At 40.1% G+C, this 25,166-nt stretch overlaps 1 protein-coding gene and 1 non-coding gene across 2 annotated transcripts in view; one reads left to right on the forward strand and one right to left on the reverse strand.

The window, feature by feature from the left end:
- Window positions 1-25,166, forward strand: part of HERC2 (HECT and RLD domain containing E3 ubiquitin protein ligase 2) — a 231,180-nt gene that overhangs the window by 13,033 nt on the left and 192,981 nt on the right. The window contains 1 exon segment of the mRNA XM_065880686.1: window positions 17,391-17,528. Within this exon segment, the coding sequence (XP_065736758.1) occupies window positions 17,391-17,528 (138 nt within the window).
- On the reverse strand, window positions 6,696-6,802 carry LOC136126212 (U6 spliceosomal RNA). The gene has a single exon (XR_010656100.1). It is a non-coding gene; the product is annotated as a U6 spliceosomal RNA (small nuclear RNA).

A 25,166-nucleotide genomic window follows, 5' to 3' on the forward strand; every position in this document is an offset into this window, starting at 1 on the left:
GACAGTCTCTAGATCCATCCACGTCTCTACAAATGACCCAATTTCGTTCCTTTTTATGGCTGAGTAACATTCCATTGCATATATGTACCATATCTTCTTTATCCATTCGTCTGTTGATGGGCATTTAGGTTGCTTCCATGATCTGGCTATTGTAAATAGTGCTGCAATGAACATTGGGGTGCATGTATCTTTTTGAATTATGGTTTTCCATTCTGTATATTTTTAAAGTTTTTGTGCCTCTTCGTCTCAGCTCTCCAGTATTTGTTAATGCATTGAAACTCATTCCCCAAAATGTTTTTTGTGAAACATTAGTTCTAAAAGATACTCTGAGAAAAGCTAATTACATGGATAAATTCAAAGTGTATTTCTTATTCATTACATTTGATGAATATTTTTTGTTCTTTGTTCTTTTAAAAATCATGTGGTTAGAAAGCAAAGTGTAATTGTTCTTTATGTAGGTCCCAACTGAATAGTTTTTTTGACATTCAGTAAAAGTTTATTTTTAATGTGGCATGATATTGCTTTTTATTATTAGAAAATACTTTTTTCCTCAGGCTTATACATGACAAATTTCATTTTTAAGACTGTGTACATTATATGTGGTTGTATTGTAGCTGACTGTGAGGAAAATACAGATTAGAGTAGAAGTTCCTCAAACACACAAGTTTTCTTTGTTCTGTTTTCCGCAGGGATCGGTCACTTTCTTCTGCACCCACCCATTCTAGGATGAGTTCTTACTGTTATCTAGCTGGATTTCTGCATGGTTAATTTCTGGGAAATCGTGGCTTCTAATAATTTGCACTTCCATTGAGATAAACTTTGCTTTCTTTTGCAATCACACTTAGAACTTTCTGGTCCTACTGATGAGGAAAGAATGCTTTCTCCTACGTAGTAAGCTTTTGTGTTTCCTTTTGGGGGCCTACCCTGCAAACGACAGGCTAGATTATAGTCATATACGTTTTTTTAAGTGAACATTTCTTTCAACTCTCTTTAGGGTTGTTTGTATTTATTATTTTGAGGAAGGTAGAGGAGGGAATAGGATATAAAGAAAGGAAAGTTAGGAGGCTACTAAAAGATATGCTAAGCTTATTTTTTTATTTTTGTCTAGGGCTGTCCTTTATGTGAAGAACTTAAGTGTCATGAGCTGTTTCATTTATTATAAACCTTCTCAGTCTATGCAGATAGTAGAAATACACTAGCCATTATTTTGCTTAGCCAGGCCTCTTGAAAAAGTTTCACTGCTGCTTCTATTACATTACAAATGTAATTTATTGACATCAGGACTAATTTTTATAGTTTTATGGAGCTTATTTTTGGCTTTTTCTGACTTCATATTGTCCTTAAGTGCATTAATTGTTTGGGGTTTTTTTTTTTTCTTTGTCTAGTCAGTACTCCTTAGTTATGTATTCCATGAGATGAGTTTTTGATTTTTTTTTTTAAGAATACAACTTTCCTGCTAGTTTTATAGTTTTTCTGTGGAGGGTGTAAAACATTGAATGTGGCCTTTCTCCCCAAATAATTCATGATTATTTGGGCAGAAAAGGCATCTGTATAAGCAAGGTGTGTAACAGGGTGATGAAGACCCCATGATGTTACCCACAGCCAGGGCTGGAGGAGTTCCGAGGTGGAGTGTTCCCTGTGGTCTGTCGGGGCCCTGGCCTGAGCTCAAGGGCGGTGGCGTCTGGGGTCCCTGGGGAGAAGTGAGCACAGGCCTCCAGGTGGAGGACTGCAAAGAGCAGCAGCGTGCCGGGTAATGGGGAGCAGCGGAGGTGGGGTGGGCCAGCCTGGAGGGAAGTGGACTCCTTGGAGCGCCAGCTGCGTCTGAATCCAGGAGGGGCGCCTGCTGCAGCTCTGGACACAATCCCGGGGGGCATGCTTACACACTACAGGCCAAAAGCCTACGGGTTCTCAAACTCTGTAGTTCATCAGGAGCTCCTGGAGGCTTGGTCAGACACCCATGCCTGGCCCACCCTTAGAGCTTTCCGTTACTTGGAGTTGGGATAGGGCCTGGGAATCTGCCTTTCTAATGTGTTTCCAAGTCCTGCTGATGATGCTTACTTGTCAAAGAGTATGTTGTGTCTATTTGTAGCTACAGTCTATTACATTGGGAGTTTCAGAGGCAGAAAGAGGAAAAGAGCTTCCTCATGTGCTCCTTAGAAAATAGAACATTAAAGAAAAGCAGGGCTTCCCTGGTGGCGCAGTGGTTGAGAGTCTGCTTGCCGATGCAGGGGACGCGGGTTCGTGCCCCGGTCCGGGAAGACCCTACGTGCTGTGGAGCGGCTGAGCCCGTGAGCCATGGCCGCTGAGCCTGTGCGTCCGGAGCCTGTGCTCCGCAGCGGGAGAGGCCGCAACAGTGAGAGGCCCACGTACTGAAAAAAAAAAAAAAAAAAAAGCAAATGACCACAGTTAGATTTCCCTCATAAATATATTCTGTCCTTCGTAGTTAATTCTTAGCGCTTTGAATCTTGAGTCCTTTATGGAAAACTTAACCCACTCCTGGGAGCCTGCCTGATGTCTATTGGAAGCAGTGATAGCAGCTTCTGCTGGAGTCTGTTCCCTACAGGGTTGGTGCTGTTGCTTTTGTTTGTTGAAGACCCAATTTCTGGCCTTTAGCTTTAGCTTTAGAAGGGAGCAGATGATAAAACTTGAGGCTCCAGTTGATTGATTAGAATAAGCAACGTTATCAAAATGGACAGGAGTAAAATCTTTTGCAGGGTGGGCTTCTTGGCTGTGGTGTGAGGATTTGGTCCTTGTCCATCCTGGGGTTAGAACACAGCAAAGGCAGCGAGGCATGGAAGCATGTCTAGAGCCTCCCACTATCCTGGGAATTGCAGTATGTTTGTTTAAATAACATCCTACCTGTATGAAGTTAATCAAGGGAATGCTAATTTTCTCTTTTTGATATGCTGGCTCTCCCATATTGTGGCCCTGAAGCACAGGGAAGCTCTAATGATAGCTGTGAGCTCATGAAGAAATACGGAGCATCCCTTCTCTGCTTATTTTTATGTCCAGCCTTCTTGCTGCATGTGGGTGTTAACATCATGAACTCCATGATGTGGGAGCCACTGTTTGTTATTCTGGTCATCTAGGAAGTGCCAGATACATCTGGTGTAAAAATACCTTGACAGTTTTATAGTTCAGAGTTTAGAGTCTGATCCTGGGAAGGTGGCATCAAACAGCTTTCAGAGGAAGCTGACCTGGGCTCGAGAGAGGATGGCTGTGCCCTAGTCCCAGAGAGAAAGCCCAGCCTGGTAGTAAAGGGCTCACACTTTTATTTATTGCTCAACTTTGTCAATTCTGACACATTTTTGCAGGTTTTGTTTAACTTAGGCAGATAAAGTTCCCTTTTCCTCAAATCTTCTGCAATTTACTTATCTGCTCACTTATCTCTTACCGTCTTCTTTCACGTTTTGACATAATTGGACATTTTCCTTTAAGACAAAAATTACTGTCTCTCTTCCTTTTTTTTTGGCTGCACTGTGCTGTGCGGCATGTGAGATCTTAGTTCCCCCACCAGGGATTGAACCCGCGCCCCTGCACAGAGCGCTAACCACTGGACTGCCGGGGAAGTCCCTATCTTTCTTCCATCTTTATTCCTTGATAGTAACGTTTATCATCTTGCTTATATATTTACATTTCTCTGCCACCATCCTTTCTGGTTTAATCTCAACCATCCATGTTAATTATGACTTTTATCTAAATTAAGTAGCTTCTAATTCGGATAGTCGTTCCACACCACTTCTGTAATTCTCCAGCACCAGCTGGATAGCTAATAATTCAATCCAATTCTGACACTTAACTACTGGAGTTAGCTCAGGCCCCACAAATTAAGGGCTCGGTCCCTCAAGACTACCTCCACTTCAGATGCCAGCCTTAAATGGGATTCCCAGACTACTCCCACTTCTGCCTGGCTGACTACAAGTTCGGAGGTTACCATGACCCTCTCAGTTTCAGTAATTCACTAGAACAACTCACAGAATGCAGGAAAACACTTCGTTGATTTATTTTAAAGAATACAGCTCGGGAACAGCCAAATGGAAGAGATGCAGAACGCAAGGTTTGGGGGAAGGAGCTCAGAGCTTCCATATGCCTTCTCTGGGCCCTCCACCCTCCCAGCACACCTGTGTGTTCACCAACCTGGCATCTCCCCAAATTCTGTTGTTCAAGAGATTTTATAATTTAATCTCAGCCCCCCACTCTCTGGAGGTCAGGGGATGGGCCTGATAGTTCTCACCCTCTAATCGCTGTTTGGTCCTTCTAGTATCCAGCCCACATCATGAAGCTGTCTAGAGGCCCCACGCTGAGTCAGCTCATTAGCATAAGCTCAGGTACAGTGGAAAGGGGCTCGTTATGAGTATCAAAAGACACTCCTATCCTCAGTAAATTCCAAGGGTTTTAGGAGCTCTGCGCCAGGAACCTAGAGCAAAGACCAAATATATATTTTTATTATACCACAGATAAAAAAATGAGAAGTAGATGTTAGAGCATTTTAGCAGAGCCCTGGAGTCCACATTATAAGGGTCCCATTTTACATGTTTAATAAGCAAGAAGAATGTGCTCATTAAGAGGTGCAAAGGTGGTTTTGAATACTGCCATGCAGTAACAATAAGAGGCAAAGGCATGTGTGCATTTATTCGTTAACCTGTGCTTGGTGACTGATGATATAGTTATTTTCTCTTAGCATTTGTACAGGGGTTCACAGATTAGCTATCGATTAAATCAATTTAGTATTGGGACCAGTGTAAGTTAATGAAAGATTTGAACGTTGCTTTTAAGGTAATACACTACAGAACAATGTGATTTTTATTGATATAAAAAAGTTTGTCAGAATTTTATAATTCAATTAGAGTGAGTCTGTAATTTTATATTTTCACAGTCTTACACTTGGAAGTTATGTCAACTTTCTGATGAGTGAAACTCATGTAGACAGTTTAGAAAATTCAGATTAACTAGGTTCTCCTTGAGAAAACAAACCCAAGGCTTAGAAATCATGTATGCTGTGTTATATGCCACACTGCTAGCACATCGGGGAATGGACATAGAGCCTTTTTTTGTTTTTTTTTTTGTGGTACACGGGCCTCTCACTGTTGTGGCCTCTCCTGTTGCGGAGCACAGGCTCCGGATGCGCAGGCTCAGCGGCCATGGCTCGTGGGCCCAGCTGCTCCGCGGCATGTGGGATCTTCCCCGACCGGGGCACGAACCCATGTCCCCTGTATCGGCAGGCGGACTCTCAACCACTGTGCCACCAGGGAAGCCCCATAGAGCCATTTTTAACCAGAGTTATCAAGTCAGTCTGATTTATCCAAGGGTTCATCTGGAGTATGTGAATTTAAATTCTGAATGTAAAGGTGCCTCTAAGTTAGCAGTTTCTGAGAGATGTGTTTTCCTTCCATAGTTATCGAGATGTAATTAACATAAGTTTAAGATGTGTAGTATGATGATTTGATATACATAGCAAATGAAATGATTACCACAATAAGGTTAGTTAACACGTCCTTCCCTTCACATAATTACCATTTTTTGATGTGTGGTGAGAACATTTACAGTTACTCTCTTAGCAGCTTTCAAGTATACAGGACTCTGAGGTTAACTGTAGTCACCATGTTGTACATTACATCCCCATAACTTATTTTTCTTATAACTGGAAGTTTGTACTCTTTGACTGATGTCTCCGACCCGGGCAGCTCCTGGCAACCACCAGTCTACTCTCTATGTTGAAGCCTTTTTAGATTTTACATGTAAGTGGATCATATAGTCTGTCTGACTTAATTTCACTTAGTGTAATGTCCTAGTCAACTATGGTGTTCTAAATGGCAGGATTTTCTTCTTCTTTTAATGGCTGAATAGTATTCCATTGTGTGAGAGTGCCTGTATGTGTGTGTTTGTGTGTGTGTACATACACATTTTCTTTATCCATTCATCCGTTGATGGACAGTTAGGTTGTTTCCATGTCTTGGCTTTTGTGAATAATGCTGCAGTGAATGTGGGGATGCATGTATCTTTTTGAGATAGTGATTTCATTTTCTTCGGATATTTACCCAGGAGTGGGAATCCTGGATCATATAGTAGTTCTATTTTTAATTTTTTTGAGGAGTGTCCATACTGTTTTGCATAATCGCTGTACCAATTTACACTCCCACCAACAGTGCATTTCTGAGATTTTTTTAATTAATTTTTTAAATTGATGCATAGTTGATTTACAATGTTGTCTTAGTTTCTACTGTACAGCAAAGTGAGTCAGTTATATATATAACCACTCTTTTTTTAGATTCTGTTCCTATATAGGTCATTACAGAGTACTGAATAGAGTTCCCTGTACTTTACAGTATGTTCTTATTATCTATTTTATATATAGTCCATTTCTGAGAGATGGTTTTTTTTTCCCCCTCAAAAGGCTGGCCACTCTTTGAAGTATCAGAAGTTTCTTTCTTTTCCGGGGATTCTTGATTTCCATTTTTTTAGATTATGTAAGTTTTCATTATTCTTTAATAAATAGGAGAAGAGGAGCACCACTAGATTTAATAGACTTCATAGTTAATAATTCCTTGCAGAGGTAAGAAAATATACAAATACAATGAAGGGTACTGATATCAAGAATCTGCTGGCTCCATAGGGTTTTCTATTGAATGAGTCTGAATTTTGTGTGTGTGTGTGTGGATCAGCAGAGGGTGTCAGGATGGTGGGGAAGGGCACAAAATGTATAAGAACACTTCATGAATTTGTGTGTCAGCCTTATGCAGGGGCCGTGCTAATCTTCCCTGTATCGTTACCATTTTAGTATATGTGCTGCCAAAGTGAGCACCTGAATTACTTTTAATCATCCAAAGTTCCACCACAGTTTTATCCAACCTCAGACAAATCCGGTCAGCATTTTGGTGTCTGGTCTTGCAGTTGGCTTGTGAGATGATGAGGCACACAGACCCTGGGGCCAGCAGAGGGAGAGCTCTCCTTACTAGCCTAAGGCTCTGGGTGAGATATATGCTCTGAGCACTATCTGGGTGGCAAGAAATGCATTTCAGCAAGGCTAAGATGCCTCAGTAGTAAGACGTGGTATTATTTATCACCAGGAGAGAATGTGCTGCCCAAGAATCTGATGCATATCAATTTGACATGCTGAAATTTGCAAAAGGTGCATCTCTGGATTGATGAAACACCTACTTCATAGGGTTATTGAGTTGATTAATGAGTTGATTATGACATGTGCAGAACAGTGCCTGGCTCCCAGTTTGTGCTATTTAAGGGTTTGTGATTCTCACGGTGGTTGTTCAAGTGCAGGCAAGAGTGTCATTGTCCTGTCGCCATGAGTCCCCTTCACTGAACACAGTGCCTGGCACATAGGAGGTGCCAGTACCTAGGATAAAGGATGTCCCATGTTCCTGTGTTAAATCAGCTTGTGAAGGGACTTGCCTGCCTGAGAGACTGGAACTCCTGTTTTTGATTAAAGGAGCTGCAGCAGGAATGAATTCAAATCTTTTATATCACACATTTATTTTTAAATTCAGTGTTAGAACTTTTAAACATTTTTATCTTATTAAAAAATACTTATATTGCATGCATAGCTTGTAGCATTCAAAAGCTAACACAGTTTTCAGCGAAGAGTGAGTTCCTTCCCAGTCCTATTCTTCAGTTACCTCCTTTTATTTATTTTTTTCCTTCCCAGGGGTATTATTACTATTATCAATATCTTTCCAGAGGTAACTTACGGGCATATAAGTGCATGTATGAAACATACACACTTTATTTTCAGTAGAAATTAAAACCTTCTAGGATGTGAGGTACACCAGAATTTAGAAGAAATGTACAAAAAATGTGTAACGGTACAGCATGTAGAGTCTAACCCTCAGTCTCTGGCTTGACTTTATTTTATCCTTTTTTGAAATCAGTAAATTGACCCCTCCTGGGCCCAGCTCCATTGAGTCGAGGAGAGACCAGTGGATGGGTAGGAAGCACAGCCCAGACTGCAGCCAGGCTGCTTTGGCCATGGGTTATTGTGGGCAGTTCTGTGGATCGGAGCTTCCAGATCCATTTCCACACTGCAGTCCCAGGGATGCACGCTCCTCAGGGGAGACTGAGTGAGTTGTGCAGCATGTGGGTCATTCATTCATTTGCTCATTGATTCACGGACTCATCCGGCTGTTGGTGAGGGTTTCTGGCGCTAGGATGTGGTGGTGAATGAGCCAGGCGTGGCTCCTGCTTTCCTGGAGCTTATATACCAACTGGCACAACAAATAAAAAATGGACAGAGTGGCAGTGGTATGAAGAAAACAACAGAGTGATGCAAGAAGCTGCCAGGGAGGGTCCCTGAGTTGAGAAGCCAAGGCCCCTGCATTTACTCTCGTGTCCCTCACCCTGCCTGTAACAGCTCTGTATCCACCTTGAACCATGAGGACAGGCTCTGTCATTTCACCCTGGTACCCCAGCACCTGGCAGAGTACTATATATACAGGAGAGATCCAATCAGAATTTGTGTCATGAGTTAGTGAGTTGTCTTGTCATGACTTCAGGTTGATTAGGGCTGTACCAGTTCCCCAGTGGAGGATGGGACACTGAAGATGAGTGCCCTTTTATGTGTCACTCAGGTGGATGCTTTCAGCTTTTTAAATATTCATGCCTGCTGAGAGGTCTTCCTTAATTTTATTTCTCCATCTTTTAAAATCCCATTTATTGGGAATTCCCTGGCAGTCCAGTGGTTAGGACTCGGTGCTCTCACTGCTGGGGCCCTGGGTTCAATCCCTGGCTGGGGAACTAAAATCCCATAAGCCACGCGGCATGGCCAAAAAAAGAAAAAATCCTATTATCGACTTGATGGATCACTTTATTTTTCATGTGAGAATTAAATTTTTCTGTTAAATGAATATAGGCATCTTTTTTCCCTAATCTGTTCCTAAAATCTTTGAATTGTTTGTGAAGTTGCCATGTTACCAGCACTACATCCCTAATCAAATGAGCTAGACATAATAAGTATTGCACTGTATCTTTATAATACAGTGGAGTTAAGGGAAATTTGAATGGCCACTTCTGTGTTTGTGTTCCATTAGAAAGTTTTCACACCTAAAATCTCTTAAAATTATACTTGTACTTCTTTGTAAATAGAAAAAAAATTTCAATGTCATATAAAAACATATACTGTATCTCTTTTTAGCTAATGTTTGATTAACTGGGACCTTTAGTGTAATGGTTAATTTTATGTATCAACTTTGCTAAGCCGTGGTGCCCAGGTATTTATTAGATCAAGTAATATTCCACATAGCTCTGTGAAGGTGATTTTTGGATGAGACTCACATTTAAATCCATGGACGTTGGGGCTTTCCTGGTGGCGCAGTGGTTAAGAATCCGCCTGCCAATGCAGGGGACACAGGTTCGGGCCCTGGTCCAGGAAGATCCCACGTGCCATGGAGCAACTAAGCCTGTGCGCCACAACTACTGAGCTTGCGCTCTAGAGCCTGTGAGCCACAGCTACTGAGCCCACGTGCCGCAACTACTGAAGCCCACGTGCCTATAGTAGCCGTGCTCCACAACAAGAGAAGCCATGAGAGACCCGAACACCGCAACGAAGAGTAGCCCCCGCTCACTGCAATTGGAGAGAGCCTGCGCACAGCAGTGAAGACCCAACACAGCCAAAAATAAATAAATAAACAAATAAATTTATTAAATAAATAAACCCATGGACTTTGAGTAAAGCAGATTACCCTTCGTAATGTGGGTGGGCCTCATCCAATCAGTCGAAGAGCCTGAATAGAGAGAGGACTGACCTTCCTCCAGCAAGAAGGAGTCCTGTCTCCAGATTGCCTTTGGACTCAAACTGTAACATCAGCTGTTCCCTGGGTCTTCAGCCTGCTGGCTTGCCCTGCAGATTTTGGCATTGAATCCCCACAGTTATGGAAGCCAATTCCTCAAAATAAATCAATCTGTTTCCCTAACCACCTTCAACATGCACATACTCCACCCACCTCCGCCACACACCCCTGCTCTGTTTCCGTGGAGAATCCTCGGTAATACACTTAGATACCCATACAGTCTGTTTTTTGAGAAGCATATGTTGGTGAATAAGCTTTCTTCAAAACACAGTTGAACCTTGTTGAACAGTAGAATGCAGGTCTCCCTGATGGTGGCCCTGGGCTGTTCCAGGAGCGCCCCTCCAGCTGTGGCCCCGACCCACCTGTGGGCAGCTGCACAGAAGAGGTGCCTCCTACCTCTATTTTGCTGTGGCCCCTGGGCCCCAAGCCTTTCTGCCTTGGCACTCCTCTTTCTGTAGGTCCTGGAGACAGTGCTTTGAGTGGAAATCTCACTGGGTGGTTGTAAAAAACCTCCTCACTGTAACTGACAGGAATGTGTTAAAGTTATCCAGCCCTGGTTCCATCTCCTGGAATCTGCTCGTCTCCTTCAGGGTATTGCCCTGGAACCTCAGGAAGGTCAGCTACCCCGCCACCCCCTGTCCCCAGCTTTCCATAATCTGTGATGTGTGGGTGTTCCATAACAGTTTATGTTCTGTTTGTTTTCTCTCTGTAAACTTTGAGCCCTGCGTTGATGAAAAGGAGAGCTGACAAATACTGGAGGTACTGTGCGTGTTGTCGTGGAGCTGCTTGTGGAGCTCTTCTTGGTGGTTTTTGCATCCTCGTGACTTCCTCCTGCCTTTGCTATTGTAAATGTTCTCATTTATGCTCCTGAGAATAAAACTTGGGGTGTGCTTAGTGATGCTTCTTGTCTGCTTCCTGATGAATTGTCAAAGGTTTTTACCCTGGATGAGAGATTATATGGCTGGTATTTAAATGAGCATTTTGAGTTCTTTTTTTTTATTTGTAAAATTTATAGCAAGGTGCACATCAGGGGTTGCAGACTTTCTCTAAAGGACCAGGTAGTAAATATTTTAAGCTTTGGGGACCCTAACTATTTGGTAATTATGGAACCCTGCAGTTGTGCCAGAGCAGCCATATGCAAAACTAAGTGCACACCGACATGTGAAGTTTTTGTAATGTTTTCATCACAAAATATTATTCTTCTTTTGATTACTTTTCAATCATTTAAGAATGTAAAATCTTTTCTTAGCTTTTGGACCATACATAAACCAGCCTTGGGCTGGAGTTCGCTCCCAGCCTTATAGGTGGACCCCACCGGTGAGCAGGGCCTACCTAGCAGTTAGAGCCAGCACCGTGTTCTAACGCGAGCTCTGTGGCTGGGCTACACTGTGAGGTACAGTTTCTTCCGCATCTGTGAGCTGGAGATAAAAATCTGCCTCCTTGAATAATTGTTTGTAAGGATTAAAAAGGATAATGCCCTGTTGTTTGGCCAGATACTTTGTATAGTACACGTAAGCTTATTTTCATTTTCCATTAGCTGCTGCCTTTTTGTCCCCTCTACTTAAGTCCTACCTTTTTGGGATGTGGTCTGTCTTGGTGAGTATTCAGTGTGTACTTTAGAAAGAATGCCTGTTCTGCTGTTGTTGGGTGGTGCGTTGTATAAAATGTTGATCACTTATTCAGGTATATGCCATTGCTGTTACTCATTCTTCATTCTGGTTGTTCCAGGTTTCCTTCTGGTATTGTTTCCCTTATCTTAAGATAATTTAGTAGTTCTATTAGAACAGGTCTGCTGACTACAGATTCTCTTAGTTTTTCTTCATTTGAGAATGATGGATATTTTTGTTAGATACAGCATTCTGATTGATAGTTGTTTTGTTTCAGCATGTTAAAAATGTAGAACGTTACTTTCAGGCCTTATACCACAGTTGGCCTTCTGATGCTATGACATCAGTTTAAACTTTGGTGATGACCGTGACTTTTAGGGAAGAGGAGAATTGCCCCCTAGGAAATGAGTTGGCATTGACCAGGAGAGGGAGGACCCCATGGTGAGGCAGTTGTCAAAAGTATGCACTTTACAAGTCTTCTCTATTATTGTTGATACAGGCGATTGAGTGACCCATGTGCCATTGGTGTGGGGGAGTATGCCTCCCCAGGGTGCGTCAGTTTCGGTTGCTCAGTGCTTGTGGCAATAGTGACAAAATTCCATTTGCCACATTGTAACTTAAATAGTTCTTTGAGGAGTCTATTATGCATCTCAGTAAACTTGCTGCCTCCCCCTATAGGGGAGGTAGAAGTGTCATTGAATGCCTTCTTTAAGAGCCCAGCATGTGTATTCTGAGAAGCAGAATGAGTGCCTTGGTCACTATCAGTAATGTCTGGAACTCTAAAGGGGTAAGGAGTGTCCTTGTCCTTACAAGGATAAGGCAATTGAGGCCTCATATTGTTGTCTTAATATATGTAGAGACTTTGATTTATATTTTGGGTATCTGTGAGGGAAGAGATTCCTAGGGTCCTTGAGCCCAAAAAAAGCAACTCTAAAAGGCTGTGTCCCAAGGGTTTGTAAAAATGTGCACCTGGGGCCAGGCTTTGTTCTCAGGAAAGCTCATGACCAGCAGTTTCCACGCTGATGAGGTACAGTATAGTGCAGGGCTGAGAAGGGCAGTTTCTTGCATCTGCAGCCCCAGGGCAACAGCTAGTCATCATATGTGGTCCAGAGACCCCAGGGGGCATGAGAGAAGGTTGCTGAAGCCTCTTCGGTGAAGGAGTCTCTGAGGGTGCTAAGGGGGGGCGTATCTGTATTAATTTCCTAGGGATGCTGTAACAAAGTACCACTGACTAGGTGCTTAAACAACAGAAATGTATTGTCTCACAGCTCTGGACCCTGCAGGTCCAAAATCAGGGTGACGGCAGGGTTGTTTCCTTCTGAGGGCTGTGAGAGAAGGCTCTGTTCTGAGGCATTCTCCTTGGCTTGTAGGCGGTCACATTCTCCTTGTGTCTTCATATTGTCTTTCCTCTGTGCATATCTTTCCGTGCTTAAATTTCCTCTTTTTGTAAGGACACCAGTCATGTTGGATTAGGGCCCACCCTAATGACCTCATTTTAATTTGATTATCTTCAAAGACCTTAGTTTTATAAATAAGGTCACATTCCCAGGTACTGGAGGCTAGGACTTGAACATCTTTTGGGAGTATATGATTCAACCCATAAACAGGTGCTGTGTTTGTCAAGCCAACTTGTAATTGCTAAATAGTTTAATTTTAAAAAAAATTTTATTTATTTATTTATTGGCTGCGTTGGGTCTTCTTTGCTGCGTGCGACCTTTCTCTAGTTGCGGTGAGTGGGGGATACTCTTCATTGCGGTGTGCAGGCTTCTCATTGTGGTGGCTGCTTTTTGTTGCAGAGCATGGGCTCTAGGTGCACGGGCTTCAGTAGTTGTGGCTCGCCGGCTCTAGAGCGCAGGCTCAGTAGTTGTGGCACACGGGCTTAGTTGCTTCACGGCCTGTGGGATCTTCCCTGATCAGGGCTCGAACCTGAGTCCCCTGCATTGGCAGGCAGACTCTTAGCTACTCACTGCACCACCAGGGAAGTCCCACTTAGTTTAATTTTAATTTATTACTCATTGTGTCAGTGTCCATGCCCACTATGGGGTATTTTAGGGGAGTGGGTGCTGTGACCATGGGGAGTTTAAGGCAATAATAGTTGTGATGGTTAAGGCGAAGCAAATTTATTTGTCTTCTAGATTATATGAAGTAATTCCCCTAAGATTATATGGGCTGCCTTGTTTAGATTTAGTGGGATCCCCAGCTATACATGTAATTTGAGCCCCAGTATTGATTTAAATTCATGAAGGTTTGCCAGTTGGTACATTTCAGCAGATACTTAAGTTAAATCAGAATCTGTGTCATAGTGGCACCAAAGCCCTTTGTCTTCGTGTTTTTTTTGTTTTTTTGTTTTTTGTTTTTTGGCAGTACGCGGGCCTCTCACTGCTGTGGCCTCTCCCGTTGCGGAGCACAGGCTCCGGATGCGCAGGCCCAACGGGCCCAGCCACTCTGCGGCATGTGGGATCCTCCCAGACTGGGGCACGAACCCGCATCCCCTGCACCGGCAGGCGGACTCTCAACCACTGTGCCACCAGGGAAGCCCTGTCTTCTTATTGTATAAGTTCTTGCAGTAAACTTTGGAGTTCCACTTGGGTTAAATTGTGGACCTTTGTTTCAAATTTAATTTGTTTTTCTCCAGAAAGCTTCAGTATTGTCAGGGTAAGGGGACTCCCCATGGCGAAGGTTACTTTATAGGGTTTAAGGATGCTGGGCTTACATTGGGCTTGAGTTAACCACTTTGCTGTGCCCATGGCTGCCTTGGGTGTTTTCTCTACAACCTTGGGGATCAGGCTCTTTGTTGTGACAGAGGCAGCAGAGTGGTGTAGTGGGAGAGTACTGGACCTACAGCCCAGAGGTGGATGCATGGACACCATCCTCTGCTGCAGCCTTGCCTTTTCCCAGAGTGCACCCTTCTTCTCCCTCTGCCCCTCTCTCCCTCCTCCCCCTCCTCTCCACATTCCCTTAGTAGTTTAGATTTCTAGCCAAATAAAGCCCAGGCTTTCGGTTCCTGTCCCTGTCCAGTCACTCATAGTGAGGATCTTCTGGGTGGTTACAGGGAAGATTTGGGGTCCTGATGGCCCACCTCTTCTTCCAGGGAATGCCAGCCAACCTCCCCAGGGTTGGGATCCACAGCCAGTCTGGGCATTTTGTCTTTGCCTTGATGAGGATCAAATGGGGTGACATGAGAGCTGTGGCCAAGTCCGCCCCACAGATGCTGGTACTCCCTGGTCACAAAGCAGGCTGGAGGTGAGCTTCTGAGCTTTACTGAGGATGGAACTGAAGCTAAGAGACAATAAACAGTGCTTCATTGCTTGTAAAAAGATTGAATTCCAATAATCAGGTTGCCAGTCCCTGTGGACACTTCTCTCACACTTGTGAAAAAAACAAAAATTAACAAATCTCTCTTCTTAGTCACAAAACTCAGTAATGATTATTTCATGATTTAAGTTTTAGTGAAAAGATGAACAATTTGTGAAAAACAGAAGTGCCAAAGTTACTTGGCCTTTCTCTCACTTGTCTTATCTTTTTAAAAAGATTTATTTACTTCTGCATGACCTTAATTTGTTACAGTGAGAGTGCTTATGATAGCTAAAATAGCCATTGTTTGTTTGGTCAGTTGCATTTGCATTGTCTTATTAACGTTTTACCTTCTACGCCAATGGTCCTTAAACCTGGTGGAATATTAGGAATATCTTGGAACTTAAAATTGCTGGTGCCCAGGCCATGCCCTAGACCAACTGAATCAGAATCTCTGGTGATAGAACTGAGGCTTGGTATTAAAATGTGTGTGTGTGTGTACGTGTGTGTGTGTGTGTGTCCCTCACCCCCTGCTTCTGATGTATCATAGGGTTGAGAACCTGATTCCGAGCCTGACTTTTTCTATGACTTCAAGCAAATCTGTACTTAATTTAGAGGCGCTGTGTGGTTTTACATCTGTAATGTATGAAAAGTACACATTACAAAAAAATCTATAATGCCCAGGAGCTTGTTGGATATATCTTTTTTTTTTTTTTTCTTTTGGGCTGTGCCTCGTGGCTTGTGGGATCTCAGTTCCTTGACCAGGGACTGAACCTGGGCCCTCGGCAGTAAGAGCACAGAGTCCCAACCACTGGACCGCTAGGGAACTCCCTGGATATTTCTGTAAATGGGGGAGGTACTGTTAACCATAACTGTTGCAGGAGATTGAAAGAATGGGACACATGAGGTGCACAGGGGCCTTTTCTTGGGCCTCAGGGGCAGAGGGTTGAGTTAATTACACTGGTCAGTTCCTGGCACACCATTTCCAAATCCATATTTTTAGGTGTTTTCTTTGTAATGTATTTGTTTTTATGCCATTTAAAACATACTGTTGTACAATGTGCATGCATTGTAAGTTTGTGTACATGGAGAGTGTGTGGTTCTTTAGCCCAAGCACTGTATTTTTAAGTTGTGTCCAAGGTCATTAGACTGCTGCGGGTCTCTGTCTTCCACCTCCTCCCAATCCCAGACCTGTGTGAGAGCTCTGTGGGCATAGCCCCTCGGGACGACTGGAGGACCTTCCATGTAACTCAGCTGTACCAGATTGCTCTCCAGGTAGGCTGCGGGGTCCACCCTCCCACCAGCTGTGTCTGAAGATTTGTGCCTCCAGCCCTACATTTCTACTGACACTTGGCATTATTTAGTTACTGAACTCATCCTTGAGGGCTTTTTCCCTGGCATGCGTTGTTCTAGGCATTTGGGATATATCAGAGAGCAAAACCAGATGAAAAAGGAAAAAAAAATTACTGCTTTGGAGCTTATATTTTAGCTTTCTAACAGTTGTGAATTTGGTGAGTGTAAAGTAATATAATACTTCATTATTTTAATTTATATTTTTCTAAATATGAATTTGAGTATCTCTTCATAGCATTAGCTGTTTGGGGTTCCTTCTGTTGGATATCTGATATTTTTCTGATAGAATTTAGGAGTTTCTTTTGTCCCTTGTTGGTTTTAGGTATTTTTAGATACTCCTTACTGTTTGTGATATGATATATTCTCTTTCACAGATTTAGATGTACAGTTGATGCTGGCAACATGGGTTTGAACTGTACCGGTCCACATATAAGCAGATTTTTTTTTCAGTAGTAAATACTGCAGCACTGCATGATCCTTGGTTGTTGGAATTGCTGGACTCGGAAGAACTGCACGTGTGGAGGGCTGACTATAAGTTACATGCGGATTTTTGACTGTACACGTTGTTCAAGGGTCAACTGTATATTTCTAATTATGTCATTTAGAAAATAGTTCATTTAGCAAGGGCTTTCTAGGCTAGGACACATTTACACCTCTATGTTAATATTAGTTCTCTCTTAACTTACTGTGTAAGGAGTTTCATGACATTTTTTCTTGACTGAAACTTGTCAGTGGCCTAAAGTCGTGGTTCTCACATTTCTGCTGTATTGCAGTGCTCCTGAATTACGCTCCCTCAGTGGTAGTGGCCCTGTGTAGCACTGGTTCTCAGTTGGTGGTGGAGTAGGGCAATGTATAGAGTTGAAAATGATCATTGAATCATACTCTGATTCCACATCCTCCCTTCCCGTGGACACACAGCAGTTGGGAATCACTGGATGAAAACAGTTAATGTTAATATCAAAGACTAAGTTTCTTAGTTGTGAGATGTAGTAAGAAATTGGAATATTTTGGAAGACATGCTTCAAAGAACAATTGGAATATCGATTTTTTAAATTAAAAGGGTCACTGGGCTATTCATTACTTAATAAATCACACTGTTTCTGTTATGTTGATGAGTCAGGTAATTTATTTTTTCCCAACCATCAAATGGTCAGCTAATGATGTGTGTTGTAACTTAACCTTTCCATTTCTGGGAGTGACTGGGAAAGAGATGTTACATTTTAAAAAGCAATTTATACATGTACATTAAAAAAATTTTTTTCCAGATGCTGGTGTTGGCAAGTAGATGTTACATTTTAAAAAGCAATTTATACACTTAAATTTTTAAAAAATTTTCCAGATGATGGTGTTGATATGCAGATTGGAACAAAGAAAGAAGATCTAAATGACAAAGAGAAAAAAGAAGAGGAAGAAACTCCTGCACCTGCATATAGGGCCAAATCAATCCTAGAGAGCTGGGTGTGGGGCAAGCAACCAGGTATTATGATCTTCTGAACTTTTGGTACTTTGGAACGATTGATCCAGCGCTCATTTTCTAGATAGAGTAGGTGGACTTTTTTTTGGTCATAGAATTTTTAAAAATTAAACTTAAAATTTTTTTATATTGTAATAGACTGTGCATAACATACATTTTACCATTTCAGTCAGTTTTAAGTATACAGTTCAGTGACATTAAATACATTCACACTGTTGTGCAGTTATGACCACTACCCATTTCCAGAGCCTCTTCATCTTCCCAAACTGGAACTCTGTACTTATTAAATGATAACTCCCCTTTCTTCCCTAGCCCCCTGGGAGCCACTAACTTTCTGTTTTTAGGATTTTGACTAGTCTAGTTACTTCATATAAGTGGAATCATAATATTTGTCTTTTTGTATCTGGCTTGTTACTTTATTTAGCATAATGTCTTCAAGATTCATTCATGTTGTAGCATGTGTCAGAATTTCCTTCCTCTTTAAGGCTGAATAATATTCCATTGTATGTATATACCACATTTTGTTCATCCATCTGTGGATGGGCATTTGAGTTGCTTCCATCTTTTGGCTATTGGGAATAGTGCTGCTAAGAACATAGGTGTACACGAGTTAGAGTCTCTGCTTCAATTCATTGCATATATACCTAGGGGTAAAATTGCTGGATCATGTGGTAATTCTGTGTTTAACTTTTTTTTCTCCAGTTTTATTGAGCTACAGTTGACATAAAGTAGTGTATAGTGTACAGCATAATGGTTTGACTTACAAATATCATGAAATGATTATCACAAAAAGTTCAGTGAACATCCATCATCTCATATAGATACAAAATTAAAGAAATAGAAAAAATATTTTTTCCTCGTGATGAGAAATCTTAGGGTTTCCTCTTCTAACTTCCATATTAACATATAGCAGCATTAATTATCTTTATCGTGTTGTTCATTACATCACTAGTACTTACTTATCTTATAACTGGAGGTTTCTGCCTTATGACCCCCTTCAGCCAATTCCCCCTCCCCCCACCCCCTGCCTCTGGTAACCACAAATCTGATCTCTTTTCCTATGAGTTTGTTTCTTTGTTTTTGAAGTAGAATTGACCTACAGCATTGTGTTACTCCCTGTTATACGACATAGTGATTTGATATTTCTATACGTTTCAAAATGATCATCACAATAAGTCTAGTTATGATCTGTTACTATAAAAAAATGTTACCTAATTACTGACTGTATTCCCTACACTGTATATTTCATACCCATAACTCATTTTTTTAAATTGAAGTATAGTTGATTTACAATGTTGTGTTAATTTCTGCTGTATGGCAAAGTGATTCAGTTATACATATACATACATTCTTTTAAAAATTCTTTTCCATTATGGTTTATCACAGGATACTGAATATAGTTTCCTGTGCTATACGGTAGGACCTTGTTGTTTATCCATTCTATATATAATAGTTTGCATCTGCTAGTCACAAACTCCCAATCCATCCCTTCCCCACTCCTCCCCCTTGGCAACCACCAGTCTGTTCTCTGTGTCTGTGAGTCTGTTTCTGTTTTGTAGATAGGTTCATTTGTGTCATATTTTAGCCCTGACTCATTTCCTTTGCAACTGGTTGTTTGTACCTCTTAATCTCCCTCACCCTCCCACTTTTCTCCCTACTGGCAACTACCTGTTTGTTCTCTGTATCTTTGACTCTGTTTAGTTATGTTTATTTATTTGTTTCACCTTTTAGATTCCATATATAAGTGAAATCATACAGTATTTGTCTTTCTCTGACTTATTTCACTTAACGTAATACCCTCTAGGTCCATCCATGTTGTCACAAATAGCAAGATTTTATTCCCTTTTATAGTTGAGTGATATTTTGTGTGTGTGTGTATATCTGTATCTATATTTATCACATCTTCTTTATCCATTCATTTACTGATGGGCACATAGGTTGCTTTCATATTTTGGCAATTGTAAACAATGCTGCAATGAACATAGGGGTACTTATATCTTTTCTAATAGGTGTTTTTGTTTTCTTTGTATGAATACCCAGAAGTGGGATTGCTGGATCATATGGTAGTTCTATATTTAATTTTTTGAGACATCTCCATATTGTTGTCCATTGTAGCTGCACCAATTTACATTCCCACAAACAGTGCACAAGGCTTCTCTTTTCTCCACATCCTTGTCAACACTTGTTATTTGTTGCCTTTTTGATAATAGCCATTCTGACAGGTGTGAGGTGGTATCTATTTCACTGTGGTTTTGATTTGCATTTCCCTGATGATTAGTGATGTTGAACGTCTTTTTATGTGCCTGTTTGCCATTTAAATGTCTTCTTTGGAAAAATATGTGTTCAGATCCTCTGCCCATTTTTTTAATTGGGTAGTTTGTTTGTTTTAATGTTGAGTTAAATGAGTTCTTCGTGTATTTTGGATATTAACCCCTTATCAGATATATTGTTTGTAAATGTCTTCTCCTATTCAGTAGGCAGCCTTATCTGTTTTTGTTTTTTTAACATCTTTATTGGAGTATAATTGCTTTACAATGGTGTGTTAGTTTCTGCTTTATAACAAAGTGAACCAGTTATATATATACATATGTTCCCATCTCTCTTCCCTCTTGCATCTCCCTCCCTCCCACCCTCCCTATCCCACCCCTCTAGGTGGTCACAAACCACCTAGCTGATCTCCCTGTGCTATGCGGCTGCTTCCCACTAGCTATCTATTTTACGTTTGGTAGTGTATAAGCCTTATCCTTTTGTTGATAGTTTTCTTCACTATGCAGAAGCTTTTTAGTTTGATGTAGTCCCATTAGTTTACTTTTGCCTTTGTTTCCCTTGCCTGAGGAGACATATCCAGAAAGGTATTGCTAGGGCCATTGTCAAAGAGTGTACTGCCTGTGTTTTCTTCTAGAAGTTTTATGGTTTCAGGTCTTACATTTAAGTCTTAAATCCATTTTGAATTTTTTTTGTGCATGGTGTGAGAGAGTAGTCCAGTTTTGCATGTAGAGGTCCAGTTTTCCCAACATCATGTGTTGAAGAGGCTGTCTTTTTTCCATTGTATATTTTTACCTCTTTGATTAATTGCCCATATAAGGGTTCATTCTGGGCTTTCTATTCTTTTCCATTGATCTATGTGTCTGTTTCTGTGCCAGTACCATACTGTTTTGATTACTGTAGCTTTGTAGTATAGTTTAAAATCAGGGAGCATGATACCTCCATCGTTTTTCTTCTTTCTCAAGAATGTTTTAGCTATTAGGGGTTTTTGTGTTTCCGTACAAATTTTAGAATTATTTGTTTTAGTTTTGTGAAAAATGCCATTGGGATTTTGATAGGGATTGCATTGAATCTGTAGATGGGTAGTATGGTCATTTAAGTAATATTAATTCTCTCAGTATACGAGCACAGTATATCTTTCCATCTGTTTGTGTAGTCTTCGATTTCTTTCATGAGTGTCTTACAGTTTTTTGACTACGGTTCTTTTACCTCCTTAGATTTATTCCTGGGTACTTTATTCTTTTTGATGCAACTGTAAATGGAACTGTTTTCTTAATTTCTCGTTCTGATAGTTCATCATTCATGAGTAGAAGTGCAGCAGATTTGTGTTTATTAATTTTGTATCCTAAAGCTACCAAATTCATTGACAAGTTCTGGTAGTTTTTTGGAGTGTCTTTAGGATTTTCCATGTATGCTGTCATGTCACTGCAAACAGTGACAGTTTTACCTATTCCTTTACCGTTTGGATTACTTTTTCTTGTTTGATTGCTGTGGCTAGGACTTCACAAACTGTGTTGAAAAAAAGTTGTGAGAGTAGGCAACCTTGTCTTATTCCTGATCTTAGAGGAAATGTTTTAGCTTTTCACCACTGAGTATGATATTAGCTCTGGGCTTGTCATATATGGCCTTGATTACATTGAGGTATGGTCCCTCTGTACCCACTTTTGTGAGAGTTTTTATGATAAATGGATATTGAATTCTGTCAAATGATTTTTATCCTTCAGTTTGTTAATGTGGTATAGCACATTGATTGATTTGTGGATGTTGAACCATCCTCGTATCTCTGGAATAAATTCCAATTGATCATGATGTATGATCCTTTTAATGTATTGTTGAATTTGGTTTGCTAATATTTTGTTGAAGGTTTTTTGCATCTGTGAACATCAGGGAAGTTGTGCTGTAATTTTCTTGCCTGGTGGTTGTCTTGTCTGGTTTTGGTATCAGGGTAATGCTGGCCTTGTAAAATGAGTTTGGAAGTATTCCCTCATTTTCTATTTTCTTTTGTAAGAGTTTGAGAAGTATCGGTATTAATTCTTCTTTGAAGGTTTTGCATAATTCACCAGTGAAGCCCTCTGGTTCTGGAGTTTTGTTTGTTTGGAGGTTTTTAATTACTGATTCAGTTTCCTTACAAGTAATTGGTCTGGTCATACTTTCTATTTCTTTATGATTCAGTCTTGGCAGTTTGTATGTTTCTAGGAATTTATTTCTTCTAAGTTGTCTTCGTCTTTCTGTGGTACCAGCTGTAACATTTCCACTTTCGTTTATGATTTTATTTATTTGGGCCCTCTTTATTTCTTGGTGATTCTAGCTAACAGTTTGTTAGTTTTGTTTATCTTTTCAAAAAACAACTGTTGGTTTTATTTATCTTTTCTATTGTCTTTGTAGTCTCTTTCATTTGTTCCCACTCTGATCTTTGTTATTTCCTTCCTTCTAAAAACTTTGGGCTTCATTTGTGTTTTTTTTTTTTTTTTTTTAGTTTCTTGAAGTGTTTATTTAGGCTATCTGGTTTCTTGTTTATTTGAGATTTTTCTTGTTTTTTTGAGGTAGGCATTTATTGTTCTGAACTTCCCTCTTAGAACTGCTTTTGCTACATCCCATAAGTTTGGGTATGTTGTATTTCCATTTTCATTTGTCTCAAGGTATTTTTTTGTTTTTCTTTTGATTTCTTCCTTGACCTATTGGTTGTTCAGTAGCATGTTGTTTAATCTCCACCTATTTGTGAATTTTCCAGTTTTCGTCTTGTAATTGATTTCCAGTTTCATAACTTTGTGGTTCAGAAAGATGCTTGATGTGATTTCAGTCTAATTAAGTTTATTGTGACCTTATACATGATAGTCTGGAGAATGTTTCATGTGCACTTGAGAAGAATGTGTATTCTGTTACTTTTGGATGGAATGTTCTGTATATATCTGTTAAGGTCATCAGATCTAACATGTCATATGAGGCAGATGTTATTTTAATGATTTTTCTGTCTGGATGATTTATCTATTGATGTAAGGGGTGTATTAAAGTCCTTTATTATACTATAATACAATACTATTATTGTATTGCTATCAATTTCTCCCTTTAGGTCTGTTAAGATTTGCTTTATATTTAGTTATTCCTATGTTGGGTGTATAGGTATTTACAAATGTTATATTCTCTTGTTGGACTCACCCCTTTATCATTATGTAATGCCCTTCTTTGTCTCTTATTACACTTTTGTTTTAAAATCTATTTATCTGATGTAAGTATAGGTACCCCAACTTTCTTTTGGTTTTCATTTGCATGGAATATCTTTTTCCATCCCTTCACTTTCAGTCTGTGTGTTGTGTCCTTATGTCTGAAGTGAGTCTCTTGTAGGCAGTATATGGATGAGTTCTTTTTTTTTTAATCCTTTCAACCACTCTGTGTCTTTTTATTGGTGAATTTACTCCATTTACATTTATTGATAACGTTTGTTTTTATTGCCGTTATGATAATTGTTTTATTCCTGGCTGTTTTGTAGTTCTCCTTTGTGATTTGATGATTCTCTTTAATGGTATGCCTGGATTCCTTTCTCATTACCTTTTGTGTATCTACTATAGTTTTTTGCTTTGTGGCTACCATGAAGCTTACATATAACAGCTTGTATTTATAACATTCTATTTATAAATAAACATACGTTTGAACACATTCTAAGCTTTGCATTTTTATCCTCCTCTCCCATGTTTTGTGTATTTGATGTCATAATTTGCAACTTTTTATCTTATATATCCCTTAATTGTTATAGTTATTTTTACTTCTTTTGTCATTTAACCTTTATACTCAGTTTTTAAGTTATTAATCCACTACCTTTATTATATATTTACTTTTACCAGTGAGATTTATACTTTCAAATGTTTTCTTGTTACTAATTAGTTCTCTTTCTTTTCAGCTTAAAGAACTCTTTTTATCATTTCTATTAAGGCTAGATTAGTGGTGATGAACTCCTTTAACTTTTACTTGTCTAGAAAACTCTTTATCTCTCCTTCACTTGCTACTTGATATGTTTGTTGGGTAAAGAAGTTTTTTTCATTCAGGCTTTGAATATATTATGCCACTCTCTTCTGCCTTGCAAAATTTCTGCTGAAAAATCTACTTACAGTCTTATAGGGGTTCCCTTGCATCTAACAAGTTGTTTTTCTCTTGCTGCTTTTAAGATTTTTATCTTATTTTTAACCTTTGGCATTTTAATTATGATGTGTTTTGTTGTGGGTGTCTTTAGTTTTCTGTGGTTTGGAACTCTCTGGACTTCCTGGATCTCAATGTCTGTTTCCTTCCCCAGGTTAGGGAAGTTTTTTCCTATATTACATCAAATAAGTTTTCTGTCCCTTTCTCTGCCTCTTCTCCTTCTGGGACCCTGTGAAGTCTGCTTGATATTGTGTCGTATATCCCTTAACCTATTTTCACATTTTTTCATTGTTTTTTCTTTTTGTTGCTCTGACTGGGTGAACTACAGTGCCGTCTTTGAGTTTACTGAGCTTTTCTGCTGCTTCATGTAATGCGCCATTGAATCCTTCTAGCATTTTCAGTTCAGTGCAATTTTATTTTTTCAGGGTATTTTCTCTCCTTATTCGATTGGCAACTTCTGGCTTCTAATTTAGTGATTCATCTTTATTTTTTTCCATTCTACTGTTGAGCCCTTTCACCAAACTTTATTTTGGTTATTAGGTTTTTTGGTTCCAAAATTTCCATTTGGTTCTTTTTTTTTCTTTTTTAAATAAATCTCCTTTTTCTTGTCTTAGGTTTTCTATTTTTTCATATGTTTCAAGTGTGTTTGTTTTTGCTTTTTGGAGCATTTTTTTTATTGTGGCTTCTTTAAAATCTTTATGAGAGTATTCTAACGTCTTTGTCATCTTGGTGTTTCCATCTATTGATTGTCTTTTTAAAATTTATTTTGAGATCATCCTGGCTCTTGATGTGATGAGTGACTTTCTGTTGAAACATGGACATCTTCACGTTATGTTCTGAGACTCTGTTTGATTGGTTTTCTGTGACACCATTCTGGCAGGGCAAGAGTGTGCTATACCTTGTTACTGCCAGGAGGGGATGGGAGTTCTGCTGGCTCCCCCCATGGTCTCCATGATTTGTTTCTTTGTTACTTTATTTACTCTCCTACTTGTTTCAAGGTATCCTACAATAAATGACTGATTGACTAGGCATTAGGAGTTGGGCAGGGCAAGCACCGTTAGGACATCAGGAAGGAGAGCAGGCTCAAGGGCATGAAGGCTCTCTTTGAGCTTCACGGTTGTCTCTGGGCTTTGCAGCAACGCGGAAGAGAGACGTATTATTATTTCAAAGTAGAAAACATAGTGATTATTTAGGAAGGTAAAGCTTTTCTTAGGCCTGATTTCTGGAAGAAATTCTGCATGGGGG

This window comes from Phocoena phocoena, chromosome 7 (assembly GCF_963924675.1).
Source record: "Phocoena phocoena chromosome 7, mPhoPho1.1, whole genome shotgun sequence".
Classification (NCBI taxonomy): domain Eukaryota; kingdom Metazoa; phylum Chordata; class Mammalia; order Artiodactyla; family Phocoenidae; genus Phocoena; species Phocoena phocoena.